Source organism: Drosophila persimilis, unplaced genomic scaffold (assembly GCF_003286085.1).
Source record: "Drosophila persimilis strain 14011-0111.01,24,50 unplaced genomic scaffold, DperRS2 tig00000697-arrow-arrow-pilon, whole genome shotgun sequence".
NCBI classification, from domain to species: domain Eukaryota; kingdom Metazoa; phylum Arthropoda; class Insecta; order Diptera; family Drosophilidae; genus Drosophila; species Drosophila persimilis.
The window spans coordinates 133593-154632 of record NW_020825338.1 but is presented as its reverse complement, the minus strand read 5'-3'; the positions used below and the strand labels follow the sequence as shown (position 1 = coordinate 154632).

General features: G+C 43.9%; 4 protein-coding genes across 6 annotated transcripts; 2 read left to right on the top strand and 2 right to left on the bottom strand.

Moving 5' to 3' along the window:
• Positions 1 to 401: 401 nt before the first annotated feature.
• On the bottom strand, positions 402 to 5926 carry LOC6602753 (cytospin-A). 2 transcript variants are annotated; one of them, XM_026991922.1, is made up of 10 exons: positions 5470 to 5926; positions 4922 to 5352; positions 4714 to 4854; positions 3862 to 4038; positions 2523 to 3801; positions 2316 to 2461; positions 2123 to 2242; positions 1802 to 2057; positions 1464 to 1738; positions 402 to 1389 (listed from the first exon to the last, which is right to left on the bottom strand). In XM_026991922.1, the coding sequence occupies exons 1-10, from the start codon at positions 5906 to 5908 to the stop codon at positions 1300 to 1302; spliced, it is 3354 nt and encodes a 1117-aa protein (XP_026847723.1). In that variant the 5' UTR covers positions 5909 to 5926; the 3' UTR covers positions 402 to 1299. The 2 variants fall into 2 exon arrangements, with proteins under 2 accessions (XP_026847723.1, XP_002027782.2); XM_002027746.2 differs by lacking the exon at positions 5470 to 5926 and having other exon boundaries at positions 4922 to 5420.
• Positions 5927 to 15019: 9093 nt separating this feature from the next.
• LOC6602752 lies at positions 15020 to 15482 on the bottom strand. Its single transcript, XM_002027745.2, has one exon. The coding sequence runs from the start codon at positions 15448 to 15450 to the stop codon at positions 15106 to 15108; it is 345 nt and encodes a 114-aa protein (XP_002027781.2). The 5' UTR covers positions 15451 to 15482; the 3' UTR covers positions 15020 to 15105.
• A 318-nt stretch (positions 15483 to 15800) lies between these two features.
• Positions 15801 to 17316, top strand: LOC6602751 (vacuolar protein sorting-associated protein 37C). Of its 2 annotated transcripts, none has more exons than XM_002027744.2 (4): positions 15801 to 15913; positions 15967 to 16339; positions 16406 to 16557; positions 16617 to 17316. In XM_002027744.2, the coding sequence occupies exons 2-4, from the start codon at positions 16081 to 16083 to the stop codon at positions 16809 to 16811; spliced, it is 606 nt and encodes a 201-aa protein (XP_002027780.1). In that variant the 5' UTR covers positions 15801 to 15913; positions 15967 to 16080; the 3' UTR covers positions 16812 to 17316. The 2 variants fall into 2 exon arrangements, with proteins under 2 accessions (XP_002027780.1, XP_026847726.1); XM_026991925.1 differs by having other exon boundaries at positions 15808 to 15882.
• A 457-nt stretch (positions 17317 to 17773) lies between these two features.
• LOC6602750 (ribokinase) lies at positions 17774 to 19128 on the top strand. The gene is made up of 3 exons (XM_002027743.2): positions 17774 to 18004; positions 18079 to 18627; positions 18681 to 19128. The coding sequence occupies exons 1-3, from the start codon at positions 17949 to 17951 to the stop codon at positions 18985 to 18987; spliced, it is 912 nt and encodes a 303-aa protein (XP_002027779.2). The 5' UTR covers positions 17774 to 17948; the 3' UTR covers positions 18988 to 19128.
• Positions 19129 to 21040: the final 1912 nt, after the last annotated feature.

Below are 21040 nucleotides of genomic sequence, written 5' to 3'. Positions count from 1 at the left end.
CATGTTCGGAAATTTCCCTTAAGAGGGAAATTTCGCAGCTCCTTCATTGTCCTCAAGGGGCGCCATTTTGACGGAGCTTCTCAGGAGTCCTGCTGGGGCTCGGGGTGGAATGTTAAATGTGAAATGTGGACTTGGACTTTGCCTTTGACTCCTCCTGGTGTCCATGCTCTCATGTGTTGGGGTGTATGTATGTGGCGGCAACAAGATTGATCTATTTTAATAACCAGGCTCAACGGAAAATGCAAACGGCAAAAGATGTAAACATTTTTGAACGAATTTTTTAATTTACTGCCTCGGAGGCGCCCCCTCCAGAGAAGGGTCTAATTCCCGCTAATCCGCCAGTCTTAGTCGCCAACTTAATTGGATTTTATTTCAAAAGAAAAACGAAAAGCGAAGACAGATGCATTGTTTCATTGCGCGTTAATTTTGTTCTTTATAGTATCGTATTTGTAGAATGAATCGTTGAGAAAATACAGTTTAGTGATCTGATGTACGAGTAGTAGTTGGAATAAATAAATATAGTATATATGTATGGTATGCTAAAGCTAGTCCGGACTCCTTTTACTTTCCATCTCTGGCTGCTGCTCCACCTCTATCGCTATAGTTGTCCATCATCACCATTCGCATCAGCTTATGTGGTTTGCTTAAGCCATTCTTCTTTATCAAGCGTACACAATAAAATTACAATTACAAAAAAAAACACATACACGCAGACACACACAGAAAATACAGTGGACACTCGCCAGGTGGCACTCTCAATACAGCTCTCTTGGTACCCATCCGGAACCTGAACAACAACCCTCGAAGCTGCTTTTTAAACATACGAGTATCTTTAAACTAAGTTCTACGATATCTAGAGTTCTAGCGTTCTTCTGTAAAACCGAAAAAACAAACAAATGCATTTTACAGATATTTACTTAATATTTAATAAACAATTGGTTTTCATGATGTTGTTGTTGCTATTGCTGTTGTTCCGTTTCATTCATTCACTCAAATAAGTCAAGATTTTTCGACCACCTGTCCACCAATATCGAGCGCCCACTAGTCTACAAATGGGGTACATAGATATAGACACAGACGTACACATAGATATAGACATACAATTAGGGTCTGAAGCAAAAAAAAAAGACAAAAAAACACATATACACTAAGGGTGTAGCGGGCGGGGGCTAAAGTTAAAATATTTTCTTCTTGTCGTGTCAGAGCTCAGAGGGGTAGTCTGAACGCCAAACATTGAGGAAATGCTGATTATAAATATACACAAAAGACGGGAGACGTGAGGCGTGAGGCGTAACATATCTAGGTCTCAAAGTATTTGTAGATCGCCGTCACATAGGACATCACCTGCATCCAGTCGGGCCGCTCCAGCTGGCACATATCGTTGATGTTCTAGAGAAGATAACGAAGCCGCATTTAATTACTTCCCACACAAAAAAAAACAAAAACACAGATGGGGGACTCACCAGTGTGGTGCCAATTCCTACAGATTCGGCAGCGGCAAAGGCTAGTGAAAAGTTTCGCCGTTTGTTCGCCTGACTGAGCTGGTCGTATGGTATGCGATCCGGCAGATAGGAGTGAAGGATCGCACAGAAGGCCAGGCCATCGTTCCACGATGAGCTGAAGTTCGTAATGTCAATGTTGCGGTAGCCCACTGTCTTGTTCTGGCACCACTTCAGCAGTGCATTCCTCTTGGAGCCGCCGTTTTTGGCCAGCATATTCAGCGGATCCTTGCGCTCACCTAAACAGAGAGAAACCAGAGTGTTAAAGAAGATCGGAGAGTCACTAGATTCGCTTGACCTACCGCTAATGAAGGACTTTGAGACACTGCCAAAGGGCAGACTAGGCGGCTGACTGCTGCCGCTGCTGCTGGGCGTGGCCGGTGTGGAGGGCTGCGAGGAGTTGGCAGCCGTCACCTGCTGCTGCTGCTGCTGCTCCCGCAACGGCAATGTGGCTTTGGTAGAGTTAGCTGATCCTCCTCCAGTTCCAGCGTCAGCTGTTGCTGCCGTTGTTCCTACATTTACGTGCAGATTGCTGCTCTGCAGGACTGGCAACCGAAGCTGCGGATAGAAAGGCAAAAGATCAATTAGAGAGGCTGCAACAGAAACGCAAGATGTTTGCTCACGCTCTCGTGCCAGTCACCGGAGGCGGGAAGAATGATGGGAGTGTTCCCCAGCTCGGGAGTGCCGCTGTTCAGGCTCGAGTTGGAGCTGTAGTTTGACTCCGCCTCATCCGACTTTCCTTGCTGAAATAACAAAGAGGGAAAGGGAGGGGTTCAAGCGAGAGTACACTTAAGAAGAGAGAAGGATCCGCCATACCGCCTTGTTATTCTCGATGCTCTCTATGAGGGTCTTGACGGACAGCCTGGAGTCCTGCCGGCTAAAGCTTAGTTTACTGCGACGCGCGGCCATCTCCAGCTGGACCGTAGACAGCACCAACTGTGGCGTCTCCGACGGCTGCGGTTCTGGGGAACGAAATCAAGGCGATTACAATCAAAGATTAAGTGATGAATGACTTGATCTTACGCTGCTTAGGGGTGAGCTTCTCCAGCTGCTGCTCCAGCAGCCGGATCTTCTCCTTTTGCGTCTTGTTGTCGAGCAGGAGCTGCTCGCGAGCGCTTAGCGCCTCAGTCTTGAAGTCGTTTGCAACACGCACGGTCATCAGAAGATCTGCCTGGAACTGTTGCCATTCCTCAGCCTCTCGTCGCCGCAACTGAGTCTCCTTGTCCAGCCGCTGCTCGGTGTCGCTCAGCTTCAGCTTCACGTCCCCCAGGTGCCTCTGAGTTTCTCCGAGCAGCGCCTGCAGCTGGGCCTTGTCCTCGTGGTGGCACTTGGACTGCACCTGCAGTTCAGCCACCCGCTCCTCCAACGCCTGGCAATCACCGGCCAGCTTGTCCTTCTCGAGCTGCAACTGTTCCAGTCGGTACTCCAGATGGGAGACGGCGCACTTGGCATTGTTCTTTGCCACCTTGCACTCCTCGCTCAGTCCGGCCAGCTGCTCCCGCAGGCGGCGCAGCTCCGCCTGGCTGCGCGACCACTGATCCTGCAGCTCGGCTACCCGCTCTTCCAGGGCATCCTTCTCGCGCCGGGCCGCGTCCAGTACGTCGCTGAGATCGGTCTTGTCGCCGCGCGCCAAGTCCGCTTCCAGTTCCTCGATCTTGGAGCGGGCATTCTCGAGCAGCGTGCTCAGCCTGCTGATTTCGATGGCTCGCTGCGAAATATCCTCCTTGGCCTGCGAGAACTGTGCCTCGCCCTGCTTGCGCTCCGCCGTGGCCGCGTCCAGCTGTGAGTCGAGCAGTGCGATTCGCTCTCGTTGCCGCTGCTGCTCTTGCTGTGCGGCATCGCGGGTCTGCCGCAGCTCGGCCAGCTCTCCGTTGAGCTCCTCCTGCTTTAGCAGCACCGCCTCGCGCTCCTCTTGTGACGTCTGGATGAGATCCAGCAGCTTCTTCTCACGCTCCGAGGTGCACACCTCAGCCGCCTGCTTGGTGTCGCGCAGCAGCAGCTCCTGGAGGTTGCTGATCTGCGTTCTGGACTCGTTCAGCTTCTCCGTCTGGCGGCAGAGCGACTGAAAGAGCACGTCCTTCTCCTCGGCGAGCCGCTCGTTCTCCGTTTGGGTGTCGCTGAGCTGCGTTTGCAGGTCGGCCAGCTCCTGAAGGGTGGCCTGCAGCTCCTCATTGGTCGAGTAGTGGGTCTCCTCCATCTGGATGATCTTGTCCTGCAGGCAGGCTACTGATACCTCGCTGGACGACGACTGCTTGTCCCAGTCGGGCGTGAGGCAGGGCGTCCCATCGTGCGCTTCGTTTGTCTGAGAAAATAGAATGGATAAATGGTGGAATCCGCAACGCAATTTCTCTTAGACACTTACACTAGGCAGTGCTATGGAGGCGGGCGCTGAGCTATGCAAACGCTGCGATTCTTGTATAATCTGATGCTTCTCCGCATCCGACAATGGCGAGTTGACAACGTCCCGCAAACGATTGCGCAAAGATTCATTTTCATATTTCAGATTGCCGATTTCCATTTGTGTTTTCTCCTGTAGATTCTGTAAGCGGAAAGATCAGATCAGTTTAGATTGGATTCAATTCGATTCGATTCGATTTTATCTCGGCTCTCGACAGGTGAGTCGCTGTTGCTGTTGCTGTTGCTGTTGTTCTTACGACGCAAAAACCAAGCTCTCACTGCATTTGCTCTGCAATCAATTAAGGAGCACTTCTCCGCACTATCTCTCTGTCCGTCTGTCTGTCTGCATGTCTGTTTTTGTATCGTATATTGTATATCTTATAAGACATATTAAATATCAATAAATATTGGTTAGAGTATCGAAGCGCAACGCCCCCGGGAGCCACTCGTAGTTTCGATTGCTCGAATACCTATCCCTTGGATGCGCAGGAATCTTTAATTTATATTAAAAGCTACCTGTTGGATCCTTAATTGATCTTAGCTCTATATACTTTATATATATATATATATATATACATAAACCTACATTTAAGTATCATTTATGTATCCCGAACAGCAGATGACCAGCACCCTATGGCCCTCATCCATTTGGATACGCTTAACTATAGCTTATGGCCTATAGGGTATCACTCTATCAATCAGCCATGACAACTCATCAGCGACAGCAGCAGCAACGACAAAAGCAGCAACAACACCTTGCGGTTAGAAACCCTCGCTCTATCGCCTCCAATACCCTCGGTCCCACAACCAAGCCCACCTGCATCTTAACCAGATCGCCCTTCAGTTTGGCCACCTCGCTTTGGTATGGCAGCAGCTCCGTGATGCGTGTCTCCAGCTGCAGTTGCTCGCTTCCCAGTCGATCCAGCTGCCTCTGCAGCTCCTGCATTTTGTTGTTAGCCTGAAAAGGGGCAAGAGAAGGGTTTTTGTTTGGGGCAAGCAATGCTATTTCGAGTGTTGTCGCTTACCTCTAAGAGCTTCTGTTGTTGCTGTTCGTTGTTAAATAGTTGTTGTTGTTGTTGCTGCTGCTGCTGCTGTTGCTGATAACTGTTGGCTGCCACGGCTGCCACAGCCACGGCGGCTGCTGCGGCCGGAAATGCGCTTGCCGCCGTACTATTGCCGCTACTGTTTTTGCTTCCAATGTTGTTGCTGCCACTGCCACCGCCACTGCCACTGGCACTGGCACTGGCTGATGTGGCCGATGCTGCTGTGGCCGCTGCTGCTAGTTGTTGATAGAAATCATCTTGCAACGCGGACAATGCGTTGTTGTTGTTAATGTTGTTGTTGTTGTTGCTGCTGCTGGTGGTGCTGCTGTTGTTAGTCGCCGCTGCTGAGGGCACGGCCGCAATAGAAGTCATTAGTTGTTGGTTTTGTTGATGTTCTGGTTGTACATTCGCATTGCGGGGCGCTGCTTGTTGGTGTTGTTGTTGTTGTTGTTGTTGCTGAAGTTGCAGTTGCTGTTGTTGTTGCTGTTGTTGTTGAAGTTGCAGTTGTTGTTGTTGTTGCTGAAGTTGCTGTTGTTGCAATATTGGCAGCTGCTTTGGTTGCTTTTGTCCTTTTAACTTTGACTTTTTCAGCGGCAGCGTGTTGCTCTGTTGCTGCTGTTGCAATTGTTGTTGAAGTCGCTGTTGTTGTTGTTGATTCGTCAGCAGCAGCGCCTCATCATCGCCAACATCCACGCCCCTTTCGTAAGTGGCTGCCTCGTGATTGGAATAAAACTTTGTCGTTGTGCCACTCGCTGTTGCAGCAGTTGCTGCGTTATTGAGTTGCTGCTGCTGCTGTTGCTGTTGTTGTTGTTGTTGTTGCTGTTCGTGGGCCGTGTTTAGGGATGTACTCGACTGCGACTTCTGGCGGTTGTTGTTGGAGTGCTGCTGCTGTTGCTTGTGCGAAGAGTTCGAGGAGTTGGAACTCGAGGTCCCTTGTCCTCTGCGAAACAATGATTTCAGCTTAATCATTTTTATTGTGATTCTCGGTTGTTGGTGAAAATCGTATTGAAAATTTGTCGGATATTCTTGTGTAAATGATGTGGTTGTTGTAGCAAAACGTAAACCATTAACTTTGAAACTTTAGGGCTCTACTTTTGGATAGTCACTGATATTTTGGCTCTATTTAACATGTAGGCTCTTTTTGTGGTTTGATCTATAAGCTCCACTTCTATATCATCAATGATACCAAAAGCTCGAATTCTTGAATTTTGTATCTTTCAATTGTGGATCGTGACTGATTATAATGTTTAGTATGTTTTTACCGCCACTTGTCACATAATAAGCTCCAATTTCGGAGCCCAGTCGATGTTGAATCTCCAATTGTGGATGCTGATCTTTTTGATTTTTCTGGAGCTCTTTTGTTTTTTATATCAGGGCACTTTTGTTCGGAATGGTCGTCGATTATCGTTGTTTATCGTTATTTATCGGTGTTTATCGGTGTTTATCGTTATCTTTATAGTTATTTGTAGTCGGCTATCGTTGTTTATTGTTATTGTTTTAACAATTATTACTATTTATCAATGCATGTTGGTCAGATGAGTCGCGCTGTGTTCGTTATCAAAATATATTTTATCAATTCGATGTGCTTTCTCTCTTTCTCTCTCTCACAGCCTCCACCTGCCTCTCTCTCTCTCCTTAAGAAAAAGTGAAATTTCTGCAATATTTGTGTCGTTTCTTTTTGTAATGCAAGATGCCGGTAAAAGACCCTCGCGAACCGATCCAAACGATGAATGAAAGCAAACGATGGGGGAAAAGTAAATGCTAATGACAATGCGTGATGTTGCATGCAACATCAGAAAAATATATTCCAGCAATAACAACAGTAAACAACAACAATATAACTCGTTTGTGTCCGCAGACAATCGCACGGCATTGTGCCAGATAAGCGGAGCGGCGAGAGAGAGCGCACTCTGTTAGTTAACAGTGCTCTGGGGACTGACACTCGAGAGAGGCACGAACGATCGAATCAGAGACAGTGACTGACGCACAAGCACACACACTCCCCTAAATTAATATGCAGTACGGCAAAAATCATATCGATCGGGGGGATTTGAAATTCAGAAAAGGCCAACCCCACACCTACTCCTCCCCAACATCTCCCAAGAGACTATTGCAACGTCAACATTTTAACAGCTCGCACTTGTGCACACAAGCACCTGCACAGTGGTGCCTAAAACTATTCGTACAGCCTTTGCCGGCAAGCCATACGAAAAAAACCATAATAGAAAGATATTATTTCGGAAGAGAACAACTGCTAGCACGCCTTTTTTCAAATATGAACCTAGGGGCGTCTTGAATTGGTTGCAAAAGGTGGGCGAATAATTGTGGAGACCACTGTAGCCCTAGTAGTGTATGAGCTGGCGCCGTGTGAGAAAAAGATCAAGGGAGCCAGAGCGAGAGAGTTTGATTCGAGATCAGCAGAGGACTCCCCCTTCTCCTACCCACGGGGTACAAGGGCCGCACTGTTGTGTTTGTTCACGAGTTATTTTTTCTCCCCATTGTCATAGGCCGGATTACTCATACTCAGCGACATGACACGACGCGTCACTACCCCCGTCCCATCACCGCTTCCAATTGAAAGAAACGAGGCTGAAATTTAACTGCACTAAACATGACATTGACAGCTGACCGCAGTCGGCAGTGCACTTGCAAGCAGCCTGTGGCCAGTGTTGGTAAACGATCTGCCTATACAGAGCTGGCGGCTTTCGTGTCTTGGCCATTTATGGCCTCGGCAACAGTCCAGCCACAGCAACTGAAATCTTTTGTTATTTTTTTGGGGGGACAGCGCATAGCCCACGCGAAACACGCAAATTTTTGTTTATTTCATTTAGGCCTTTAAATTGAAAGGCAAACATAGACGACATGACATCATGCCAACAGAAACGAAAAAAATCACCGAAATTAAATGTACATTTGAGGGACACTTTTTAATTGCTGATGAACATGAGACCTTATCAGGTGGTGGAGGAGGGGTTTATCTAGGTCCGCAATTTGTTTGCACTGCGATAATGTTGGATAATTGGGCAGCAAGAAAGTGAAAAAAGCACAGAGCACTCCAGTCATTTATCGTTTAAATGTTAATTTGATTATATGTCGGCGAAGGCAACGGTTGGAAAGGGGGGTGGTGCACACGCGCGCCCTGATTTGGGCAAAACATGTGCGTTGTCCAGCACTGCAATGCAACTGCACAGTGGGAGCAAGCGAAACAGGATGTGGAGATCTCTTGGATTGCCCTTCAAACAGCGGTAGAGAGGGAGAGAGAGATAATTGAATGGAGCTACACACACACGCAAACACGCAAGCACTGATTTAATTTCTTGCATCAAATAACTGTAAAAAGGGGAATTTTTTCTTTATTTTCGCACTCTTTCGCGCTAGCGCAAAGAAAATAAACCGGAATGCGCCAGCAAAACAAAAAAGTCAACTCTTAACACCAACACACCAGCACAAGAGAAACACACACATACAACACGTATATACGCACGTATGCACATACCCGAGCGGAATAGTTAAAACATATTAACTATGGCAACAACTAATGTAACAAAATAAGATAAAAATGAAAAAAGAACAACAAGGCGGAGGCGTAGCGAGAAAGAAACGCACGAGAAATGCGCGACAAAAAAAAAATAGAACTGACAACAAAGCGACGCGCGTTTTCGGTTTCTGTTTTTTCTGCAAACAACAACAACAAGTGTCCAACAGTGCTGAAAAACAATCGATATGACTATCGATAGCAGCTTCTAACGCATTTCTTCGAAAAATATACATGTAATTTTTGAGGCTCAACCATTCAATTGCCTTATCAAACTTTATTTAAATGTTTCTGAGATTGTGTTAAAGACTGAACTTTAATTCTGGAATACTACGGTATTATCGTTGATCATATTGCGGAAACACACTAACGCATTTGGCTCACAGCACTATCGTGAGCTGCAAGCGACAGAGGGCGCTTCGTACCGCGCATGCGTGCCGCGTTGCACAACACTAAAGAGGCGCGCCAACTTTTAAATTTGAGATCATATGTTCCACCAACTCAATGTTTTAACAAATTCACAACAAAGCCGTCCGAGAAGACCAACCTGGCAGACTCTCTGCTCTCCATCGCTTAACAGGTCAAGAGTATAGAAAAAACGGGAACCTTATTGCTGGACATCGAAATATCTTTTAATTTTCGAGGATATCTTTACCTGACCCTTCCCTACCATCCCTACTTACTGTACTTTTTGAAAATGTATCATAAAATGTATTTTTAAGTATATTTTAATGATATTTATATATTTTTTGTGATCAATAAGAAGAAGGGTATGTAAATCTTCGAATTGCCAATGGACAACATTTTCTTCTCTTGTTTTTTTTCGCCCGTCTCTCTTCACATTCTTTGTGGGATTTCTCGCCGAGATGCGTGTGATTTTGCTTCTTCTTTGGGCTCTTTCCTTTTTATCCTCTGATTATTCCACCTTCTTTTCTAATTCCTCCTCTTTTTCTTCTTGGGAGCTTATCAGAGAGGAGAGAAAACTAGAGAGAAAAAACCGCAAAAGCCACCAAAGCGCGTCGTTCGGTTTATTTGCGGTTTTCTGCATGTCTTTTTTATGATTTTCCACTGTTTTCGGTGTGGTTGGGTACGGAGGGGGGCTTTCGATGGGGTCTATGACCATACCCAAACGTCACTTATCGTTACAGCTGCTTCCTCCCGTCCCTTGCCTACACCATACATATGTATGTACCTCTGATAACCGCAGAAGCTGACCATCAGCCAGCCCCTTGCCCCGCTCCGGTATCGCATTACGCTCTGCTTGTGGCCCACCACTACCTTTGTGGATCCATGGCCAGCGAGCATGACATATTCAAAAAAATGCACAAAATCCAAGTCCGAGGTCACTGACACTCGTATACTCTTTCCATTAATTAAGATATTAGAAATGAGAGATTATAAATATAATAGCATTGATCAGAATATCTTACAGCTCGGCTCGATATCTTTCTTAACAAATTCTCAAAATGTTGTACAGAGCAACAGAGAAAACAGGGACTTTGTTCAAATACATGCATATCTGATCAAGATGTAAATACACTCTGGTAGAGAGAGTGCGGTACTCATATTAAAAGTTATTCAGCATTAGCCATAACCAGAAGTGCCGGCCACTGGCCTAGCGACAGCGAGCGAGGGGTGGGTATAGGGAGAGCCAGGGAGGCAGTCCGGCCCCCTCGGGCCATTCACTTGTGTGCGTGTGCGTTGCGGTGCGGTGGAGGGGAGTGTGATGGGGTGGGATGGGGTTAGTTAAGTAAAGTACGGTGCGGCGCGGCGCGGTGTATTGCTCTGTGAATTTTGTTTCTTTATGAACGTTACGCTGTGGCGCGCCAAACCAATGCTTTCTACAATCCGTGCAAAGCGTCATATCGGATGCCAGATGGATGAATGAAGCACCAGAGCAAAGAATATCGGTAAATGAGGTGCAGACCCTAATACGAGCAATGGAGGATGCATTAAAAGATAATTAACCAATTAATGTGACGCCCTACAAAGGGAGAAAATAGATAGCAACGCACTGATACGACGTTCTGTTTAGAATTAAGAAGAGCTGAGTGCTTAATTAACCTTGGCATGCCATCCCACCTTTCTCCCATGTTTTTGAATATTTCAAAGCGAACAAAAGAGATAGAGAGAGAGAAAGAGAGAACACTGTAGCGCACCGGAGAGCTGCCGCAGCGGGCGACGCCTGCGCCGCAGCTGACGCGAACCGTTTTACCGCTCGAAATATGCGCCGCTCTCCCTCGTTCACCAAGTGCGTGTGCTTATGTTCCATCTCGCATTGTTCACCGCCGCACCGCCATATGCTGGCCGGCTCTTGTTATACCCTTGACAGGAGTGTATTGCGGTTTTGACCAGACGTTTGCGTATGCACATTCTTGATCGGCATCATCTGGGCCCACCATCAGAATCAGATCACGTGTTTACGAGAGATCAAATTAAGCTTTGATGATATTCCCAACGAAACTCAAACATTTTTTGATTCCCCATTTCCCAGAGTATAGAACCATGGGAACGATAGATCTGCGAGGGTACACAAATCTTCGGAACCCGAATCTAGTCTTTCTTTCTGGTTTATTGTATAATTTCTTTAATGGTAGCCCGAGCTTTGGTTTTTTTATGCATAGAAACTGGCCGAAATCCGTTTCCTTTCGCTACTCGAGTGTATAACAATAAATTATTTTTAGAAAACGGTTTCATTTTCGCTCGTCGAAATATAAACTAACTTTTTTTCGGTTATTGTTAGAGTTATAGCCATTGTTGTGTGTTGACATGCCGGCGACCATTTCTAAAAGTTGTTTTTTTTTCCTTCATTTCTTTTTTATAAATATTTATGAGCGTTTTCTTCTTCTTTTGGAATTTTAGTTTTTCTTTGATGTTGATGGTTTACGTTTGGCTACGGATGTTACTTTCGGCTTAGAAGCGACAGAAAGTGGAAATTTCACTTTCAAAAATTATATAATTAATGCGCTTTTAATCGTTTTCTTTTCGAACAGACAGCAATAACAAATAAACAAAAAATACAAACTGGAACATCATTTTCTTAGTCTATTTTCGTAGTTTTCTCACTCACCCGTCGCCACCTCCGGGATATGTGCTGGTGCAGTCGCTCTGGTGGAGGAGGAGGAGGAGAAGGAGAGAAGAACAGCAGCAGCAATAATCAATCAAACGGTATTCTCAGCAGCTTTTGGTTGCTGTCTCTGCTAAGCCGCTCTATCCGTGTGCGTTTAAGTGTGAGAGAAGCACTTGCACCTTTGGCCTTTTTTGGGGGTCGGTGAAGAAGGAGGGGGGGTTTGGTTTAACTTAAACCGTTGCTCGGCCACTGCGAAATGACAGAAACAGGAGGGAGAGAACACTATACATATATGTATTTGTATATTCGATTCGATCTTAGGCACATATGCATTTCGTTGCAACAAAACGGTAACACACACACATTTCAAACGTTTCTCTAAGAAACAGCTGCAACAGAGCAGCAGTGGCAGCAGCAGCAGAGGCGGACTTCTCTGTCGGCGTTAATTACATTAGAAATTCGTTAGCGAAGCCTTGCATCAGTTGCGGCTGCAGCAGCGGCTCTCTAACAACAATGAGAAATGCAACTAATTAGCAATTATTTGCGGCTTTTAACATTTCTTTTATATTTCCACAAATTCCAAATAGAGGTGGTGAGGGAGGAAAGCAGTGGAACCGCTGTCTGCAAATTCCGTTTGCTGTTGCTTTTCTAATGCAGCCGCCGCCGCCACCGCCGCTGCTGCTGCTAGTCCCGTTATTTCACAGACACAGAGACAAACGGAGCAGCAGTGCAGTCATTGCTGATGACCTCCGACAAGAGTGCATTGCTTGCCTGATAGTCAATTAATATTCATTTATTTTTTGTTACAATTAAAAATACGTTTTATGTTGTACATTTGTATGTGTGCTGTGTGTTGGATGATGCCGCGACTGTTGTTGCTGTTGCTCTGATGCTGCTGATTTTATTTATTTTTAGATAAAGCTGAATTAACTGCAACCGCACGCACGCACAGTCTCGACAGATTGCCAGATAGCCAGATTGTCATCCGCAATGCAATAACTTCTTCACAGGCCAAAGGCTCATGGCCATTATCAAGTTTGCAAATATTACGTTTATTGTTATTATTTTTTGATCCGTCCGCGTCGCGTCGCGCTCCCTGATTCAGTGATTCTGATTCTGACCAAAATACGTCACAAATTTCAAAATATACCGTAAATATACTGACGAATTATTTGTATTTTAGTTCCATCATATTTCATCGTTTTTGATATTCGGTGGAATATTACCAGCTAGCTAGGACCCTCAGCTCTGAAGTCATAGTTTTATCCAATTATAAAATCAATTTCCTACAGTACTAGTTGAATTTAAGCGTTCAGCTGTATTGCATTGCTTATAAAATAAGGTTTCAGCAAAAACGGTCAACAAAAATTCCACTAAATTCATTTCATTACATGGTAACTACACGCCAACTACACATTCGATACATATTAGCTACATTTTCATGTAATTACCAAGGGCGACACCTGCAGGGGAAATGTGTACGTTTCAAACATTTTTGGCCGTTTTATTTCATATAAGCCCCATGGAAGCGCCAGTGTGAAAAACGTCCATTGTCCATTTTTTGACATGACTTTTTTCCCGACATTTTTTAAATAATTGAGATTTTGATAGCAAAAAAATTAGAAATTCGATGCTGATCACGAATTAGTATTCGATGTGGCCTGGGACATGGCTCTAAATGGCATTTCTACACGATTTCAACATTGGTGCATTGGACAAGAGGGTCAGTCAATAACGCGTCTTATAATATGCTTGAATATACTAGAATATACTATGAAAAGTATACAATTTGCAAGGTGTGTGAGCTAGACGTGGTGGCTAGAAAATCAGTGTGACCGCGGACTTATCGATAAAATATACCATGCGACCCTCGGAAATATACCAAAACACCGACTCATTTTAAAAATAAACCGTAACTAGACTGACGAATTTAAGTTCTTTTATACATATTCCTCGGTTTTGATATTCCGTCAAATATTAATAGCTAGATAGATCTCTTAGTCCTGCCCACATAATTTTATATAATAAACGAACCTATTTTCTAGTTGACTGTTTTATTTTAATACTTGCCTTTATTGGATTTTGGCTAAAAAAGGTTTAGTGGAAAAGGTCAACCAAAAAAAACGTAAGACAGTAATCGTTCCTACTGCTTAATTTTGATATTCCGTTGAATAATGCTGGCCAATTAAAACGCTTAGCTCTGCGCACATAATTTTAGATCATTGATGAATAAATGTTCTACAACACGGTTTAAGCAAAAAAGTTAAACAAAAAAACAGTCGCAATGTCGTCACATCAATGTTGCTGGCATTTGAAGACTTGTTGCATATCAGCCGGAGTATGAGCATTTGTAAAGCCTATTTCGTTAATTTAATATTTAGATATAGTTTTCAAAACGTTATTAATAAAGAAATTTTCTCAAATTGATATTTCTTAGACGTATTAATGCATTTTATTAGTTTCCTGTATATCCTGATCCTCATTCTTGGTATGCATCGTTGAAATACTTTTAAAACATAGACTGACAAGTTTCTGCATTAATTAGACCCTGGGATGACAAACATTTCTGCAGTTCTATAATACTCTCTTCCCTAGGTATGCAGAATAATGCCCAACTTTTGCGCATGGAATTTTGCCATTGTTGTCATTATTGCCTACCGGTTCAAAAATAGCCTTAACTGATTCAGAGAGAGCAAAAAAGAGTGGTGCACTCAAAATAGAAATTTGTTTGAAAGTGAATGCGTGATAAGGATTTAAATGCAATCCATTGGAATATATGTATTATGCACGAAAGCACGATTTGAGATAGCAAAAATTAAAAAAACCTACGTATGGAAGTTTCTATATCCCTTGTTCTTAAATATAAGTATCTTTAAAAATTTAATGGATAAAATTAATCAAATATACCAACAAATATACCATTATATACCGTTGTACCATAAATTAAGGAAATTAACTCACTTTACCTATCTAAACAGTTGAACAATTTGAAATAAACCACAGAAAATAATGCTGTTTTTCAATTCTCCTTAAAGGTCTAATCCATACTAAAAAAAAATTAAATATATTAAAATGAATTATAGGATTGTTAATAAAATAAGGTTTAAGCTAAAAAGGTCAACAGAAATGTACACAACATTCATTTTTGTACATACTACATGTACATGTTAAAAAAAGCATTGTATTTTCATCCTACCATCAATCAGTGAAGAATTTCATGTTTTGTTGGAAATTAAACCCAATAAAGAAGTAAAGTCTTGAAACGGACCTTACCATACAAACATATTTTTTAATAATGCTAAACTGGCAGGATAGGAACCTAAAAAATGGTAACATACGAAATTTCGTGATAGGTCATAAATTTATATTTTGTTTAAATGTTTTGAGGATAGCATTTAAATTTCGATACCATACCAACCCCCCATTTCTGTATAAATAACAGAACAAAATTCCACTATTAATACCAAACTTTGAATTTTTTTATAGATATATTTTCTTCGATTGCAATCAGCAATAGTTATGACAAAAAAAATTATTTTAACTATGATCTAAATGTCTGCTTTACTCCTTTACTTTTTCCACTGTGCTAGAGTCGAATGGTATCTCCTCCACCTTCGTGAAGCCCGAGTAGCGTATAATTTTGCCAGTTCCCTCCACTTTGAGGTGCTTCGCGAATTGTTGGGCCGGCGACAGGGCCATTTCCTCCTCCGTCTTGTAACCATAATATTTGGCCCAATCGTTACGACCGGTGTAGACCATGTAGCAGACCAGGCCGAAGGCGTGCCAGGCCACAATTGCATAGCCAATGCTGAGGCGCCGCTTCCACATTTCGGCGCGGTGCTCCGGTATGGGGCTTGTGTTGCGCCGCACCAAGCGGCGTAGCCATTTCATCTCAAAAAGCGCCATAGTTTCGTATCTAATAAAAACAACAGTTATGTAAAAGCGCGTTGCGATGCCGCCGTTGCACAAATCGTAAACAAATTATGTCCGATCAGCTGTTCGATGTGAGCAGGGTATGCAGGCCTACGCACGGAATCCACCTCCTACCCGTGTGTTGCACTTCGTTGCACTTGGTGGCTCTAACTTGAAAAGATTTCATAGCCATAAATTTGTTCCTTTACAGCTGTGATAGCAATTTTTAATCTTAAATATCACAGCCCGGCTCATGTGGACAAGGTGGCAACCCTTAACCGTCAACGGTGCTTCATGAGCAAGCGAATGTTGTTTTTGTTATAAAAGATAATGATATTCGGACCTTAACAAACAAAGCAAGCCACTCCATTTATTCGATTTGCGTTCCAGAAAGCATACACTTCCCTAAAAACTGAAAACATCCCCGTAAGTCAAACACAAGGAAACACGCCATTTGGTGAGTAGAAGGCAGAACCAAGTATTTAATTACTGACAACGTAATTTATTTAGGCCCGCGACGCCACCAACTATATTCAAAAGAGGCTCAGCGAGTGGGGATCAAATGCTAGAAACCGATCGGAATATTGTCCACTGCCAGAGCTAGGAGTAACGGGGCACATCGGGATGCCCACCACACGCAATTCGTCGAAGCAGGCGGTGTCGCCTCAGACACAGCTGCAGGACAACAGGCGCATTGCTGGTGGCGGACTGGAACCAGAGGAGGAGGGCAATATGCCGAACCTATCCACACTGTCGCTGGACGAGCTGAAGCAGCTGGACAGGGATCCGGAGTTCTTCGACGATTTTATCGAGGAGATGTCTGTGGTGCAGCATCTAAACGAGGAGCTGGACTCGATGATGAATCAAGTGGAGAATATATCACGTATGCAATGAAGTTAGTCCATTCAATCAGGCAACAAAATAAATGCGATCATTTATATCAAACTAGGTGAAAATGAGAGCAAGGGCAGCCATCTGGTGGAGCTGAAGCGCCGTCTCAGCGATGACTACACCGCCCTGAAAACGCTGGGCGAGAAGTGCGACCAACTAAACAAGAAGTACTTGAAAAAGTCGGAGGAATATGCCCCCCAACACATACGGGTTAGTGAAATTTCTTGATGTTTTATTGTCCAAGCTTGTCACGTGGTTCTTATCCCCAGGAATTGCTCCAAATTGCTGCCTCGAATGCCGACGCCGATTGCGATCGTCATGTAGAGCACTTTCTCAATGGCAAGATCGATGTACAGACCTTCCTCAACACCTATCAGAGCTCCAAGAAGATCAGTGCGGAACGCAAGGCTAAGGAAGAGCGACTGGGCACACAGCTGAGCGCCCTGGAGCGTGCCGGAATTTAACAGTCGTAATAATACAATAATGATTACAATAACGATGATGACACGCCAACCCATCTCCAGAATGTATTGTACTAAATTTTATCTCGCACCTTACTCCTACAAGAGGAGGGGTTCCACAAGTCGCAATATATAGGATCTAAGCAAGGCAACCCCTCACAAGTATGGAGATCAAAATCAGAGCAGATTATTCGCTCGCTAGTGAAACGTATAATATCTAGATATAGATTTTATACATAGACACACATACTTGAAAATCGTTAGGGCCCAATCAAAATGTATGGCTTTATATTTATAATTGTAATTTTAGAAACGGAACGCCTATGTGTTATGAGTCTCAGCAGTTAAACTCAAGCTCAAGCAAACCCCAAACCAAAAAGCAAAAGCCCCAATCGAAATGAAATCGCATGTATTCCCCTAGGTTACGTCTGATCGCCTGTCCTGCCAACAGTTCTGTTTATCTGTACTACCCCAATGTATATTAATAAAGTTTATGATTTATCTTAAAGCCCGAGAATACACCACACCATCAAATACATACAACCACATACAGCTGTGCCTATGGTTGTTTACCTATGAAGCAATTTTAACATTTTCATTGATAACTTTAGCATCAATTGTTATTTACATTTCACTGGAGACTTCTACCGACATGAACGGGAATGGGGCTTCCGAAACGCGCTAATGCGTTTTAGTGGAACTAAACCAGAATGCGTGTATCAAATTTAGTATAGATTTAAGAGTTCCTAGGGGAAACGAGAGCTAATGTTTAATATAAATCATTTAGATGAACGGAAAATAGTAATAATATTAAGATATTTTTAGTGTGTGATCACAAAAATACCACATCTGGTATTTCCAGTATCTTTGTTGTTCTCTTGGCTACCAAAACAAAAACAAGAGAAGAGAAGAGAATGGGCAAATTGCTTGCTAATTGTTCAAATGAATTTCTCTACCTTTCTCGAGTACTCTCAACCGCCTCTTTCCGTCCCGGAGGCCGTGAATGGAATTGGCCAAGTTGCTGATAAGACCCCTACAGCGCCAGATAAGCAAAGTACCCTGGGATCGTAAATTCAATCGTTCAGTAATAAATCAGCACCCCGCCACTCTGCTGCAGTTTGCAAAAATAACAGCTGAGAAATGAGCGAGGAAATTGAGGTTCTGGTCTTCGGTTCGGCCATCATAGATTTCATCTGGTAGGTCGCCTTCCATCCACGGATGCGGATTGTGGAGACCAGACTGATCAGCACCTTCACTTTTATTTTGGCAGCTACACGCCCCGCCTTCCCAAGGCCGGGGAGACGCTTCACGGACGCAAATTCCAGACCGGCTACGGCGGTAAGGGTGCGAATCAGTGTGTGGCGGCCGCCAGGCTGGGCTCAAGGACGGCATTGGTTGCCAAACTAGGCGACGATAGCTTTGGCAGCGACTACCTTCGCCAGCTGCGAGAGGAGAACGTCAATGTAAGCCACGTGCAGCAGCTGACGGGCCAGAGCACGGGCATTGCCCAGATCGCAGTCTCCGACGATGGCGAGAACAACATCATCATTGTTGTAGGTGCCAATAACCAGCTTAGCGCCGACGACGTTTTCATCGCCAAGGCACTGTTTGGCGAGGCCATGGTGCTCGTGTGCCAGCTGGAGACACCCGTCGCAGCCACGCTCCAAGCCCTGCGTTGCTTTAAGGGTGTTTCCATTGTAAACGCCGCTCCGGCAATGGAGCAGACGCCACGAGAGCTGCTGGAGCTGGCCAACATATTCTGCGTGAACGAAAGCGAGGCTGCCATGATGACGGGAGTGGCCAGCGTGAGCAGCATAAAGTAAGTACTGGTCTTATCCTTCTGTGTCCCAACTAACAGATCCTCCCTTACAGGGAAGCTAACGACGCCTGCAAGCGGCTCATTGAAATGGGTGCTAACACGGTGATTCTCACACTGGGCCCTCTGGGAGCTGTGTGGGGAGCCAAAGATTCGCCCGGCGAATTCCAGCACGTGCCCGCTCCTCACGTCAACAAAGTGGTAGACACAACGGGCGCGGGTGACGCCTTCATTGGTGCACTAGCCCACAACCTGGCCCGCTTCCCAGATAGAACCCTCGACGCACACATTGCGGCCGCCTGTGAGGTGGCCTCACAGTCTGTCCAGCTGCCAGGGACCCAATCGAGCTTCCCCCGCGCTTAGCGTGGCTGCAGGAGAGTGTCTCTAGTCCCGTGTACTTATATCTAATAATAAACTCCACCATGAAAAAAAATCTGTGCTTATCGTTGCTCAACGTATATAAGTAAATAAATATGAGAAGCAGGCTATAAATATCCCCTACTTAAGATAAAGCACCAGGGAACTAAATACTTACATCTGTGTGCACACATCTAAAAAAATCGAATTTACAATATGAATGAGATTTAGCTGGATTTTTCTTTCATAGAGTAGTGCGTTATGAATCACATCTATATGATTTAGAGGACGCTTTCAATCGGATTGAGCTAAATGATACAGTGATACGATACTCATACCTATAGGTGAATAGAAATCAATTGGTTTCAGCTGTATTATTTGAAGATATATCATATTATGAAGCAATTTGAACAACTATTAGCTGAAATTTGTATTTAAAGACACCAATAGATTCTGTAAATGCTTTAGGATACACTAGGACATATGTGGAGACAATGCCCTGGGCTGCATGGAACATAATGAATTCCAGTATGTCGAATTTTACTAGCAACAAGCTGCATATATTTGAAACACTTGTCCCCAGTTCGCAAGACTTGAGCCAGCAAATTAAGTGTTTGATTTTGAAGTTACTTCAAGGCGGGGATGCCTTTTGGTTTTCTTCTGTACGATTTCACGTTTATATCTGAGGTTTATATATGGATATGCTTTCAGTTTATCGCATGAGGAGAATCGGATCTAGATTCTAGATAAAATCATATTTCCACGCCGATCATGATAAATATATATAAATATATGTATGTGGTTGACGGGTTGACTCAGGACGCTCCAAGCCTTGGGGTTAATTAAAATGAAACGACAATTATATATATATATTTTTTTTGCATTTTTATTTCGATTCTTCACTCCAGCTAATTATATTTTAAACACATATTAAATTAGATTTGTATTTCCCATTCAGATAATGTTTTCAGTTTTTCTGGTTTAGTTAGGCCCCTGGGGGTGGGGATGTGGACAGGCCATCGACTGCCGTCCCCTGTTCGATTGGCCGCAGCGATAGCTTGACGGCTTATCGCCCGACCAACAGCGGATCAGGATCGATCCGCTGGTCAATCGACAATCGGACGGTAATCGGCGCGGATCCCGCCTGACTGTAATTTCGTTAAATTCTAATACCTTTCGCTTTTCCATTTCCTTTTCCATATCCATTTCCACTTCCATTTCTTATTTTTTCTTTTCATTTTTACTCTTCTTTTTCTCTTGCATGTACAAATATTGGTATGTATAAGTTAAGTATAGTTGGTTGGGGGGACTGCGGCTCTTCGCCGAGCTTTGGGATGGGAAGATGGGGGGTCGGGCGTGCCTGGGAATTAGTATTTGTAGTTTTAGTCGGCTTTCTCAGTAGAAGTAGTTGAGTACATATGTTTCTTTGTATGTTTATATAGAAGTATGTATACGTTTGTATAAATTTAGAGTTAGTTTCAATGCCCATTGACACGCTTCTAGACGTTGTCGTTATCATCTCGGCATCATCTTTCTAGGAGGGTACATACGATCCATCTATTCGTATGGGTAATGGGTAATGGGTATGGGTATAGGTATGGGTATGGGTACTACAACTATCAACTAGGTGTTTATAGAATTCTTTGTTTAGCTATGCAATAGACTTAGTCATATGTTTATGGTTATAGTTTCTCATTTATTTTGCTCTCCATTTTTTTATTGTTACTGCTGCTTATCGGCAAATCAACAAGTGCAAACAATACGGAAATTATGCAATTCGAACTCTACGAAACACATGCCAACCGACCCCAACAATTGCCGTGCATTTACCTTGAGGGCTGGGTCAACGTTTCAATCACTAGACTTTAAGTTATCCTACGCAAAATACACTCCCTTCAGTATATATGTATGTACAAAAATTTAGTTGAGAGAGATGAATCAAAATTTATACGGTAAAGACAGTGTAAAAGGAATTCGGGCTTTGCTTAATTTTCTACGCAGATCATTTTGTTCTGATTTTATATCGAACTTTACAAACGGGTCTTAAGTTGCAATTTGT

Coding starts and splice junctions, on each gene's coding strand:
- LOC6602753 (XM_026991922.1), bottom strand. CDS start 5,908: ATGATTAAGCTGAAATCATTGTTTCGCAGAGGACAAGGGACCTCGAGT. Junction 1,739..1,801: donor CTCAAAGTCCTTCATTAGCG/GTAGGTCAAGCG, acceptor CTCTCTGTTTAG/GTGAGCGCAAGGATCCGCTG. Junction 1,390..1,463: donor TAGGAATTGGCACCACACTG/GTGAGTCCCCCA, acceptor TATCTTCTCTAG/AACATCAACGATATGTGCCA.
- LOC6602752 (XM_002027745.2), bottom strand. CDS start 15,450: ATGGCGCTTTTTGAGATGAAATGGCTACGCCGCTTGGTGCGGCGCAAC.
- LOC6602751 (XM_002027744.2), top strand. CDS start 16,081: ATGCCCACCACACGCAATTCGTCGAAGCAGGCGGTGTCGCCTCAGACA. Junction 16,340..16,405: donor TCAAGTGGAGAATATATCAC/GTATGCAATGAA, acceptor ATATCAAACTAG/GTGAAAATGAGAGCAAGGGC. Junction 16,558..16,616: donor ATGCCCCCCAACACATACGG/GTTAGTGAAATT, acceptor TCTTATCCCCAG/GAATTGCTCCAAATTGCTGC.
- LOC6602750 (XM_002027743.2), top strand. CDS start 17,949: ATGAGCGAGGAAATTGAGGTTCTGGTCTTCGGTTCGGCCATCATAGAT. Junction 18,005..18,078: donor GCCATCATAGATTTCATCTG/GTAGGTCGCCTT, acceptor TTATTTTGGCAG/CTACACGCCCCGCCTTCCCA. Junction 18,628..18,680: donor GCCAGCGTGAGCAGCATAAA/GTAAGTACTGGT, acceptor CCTCCCTTACAG/GGAAGCTAACGACGCCTGCA.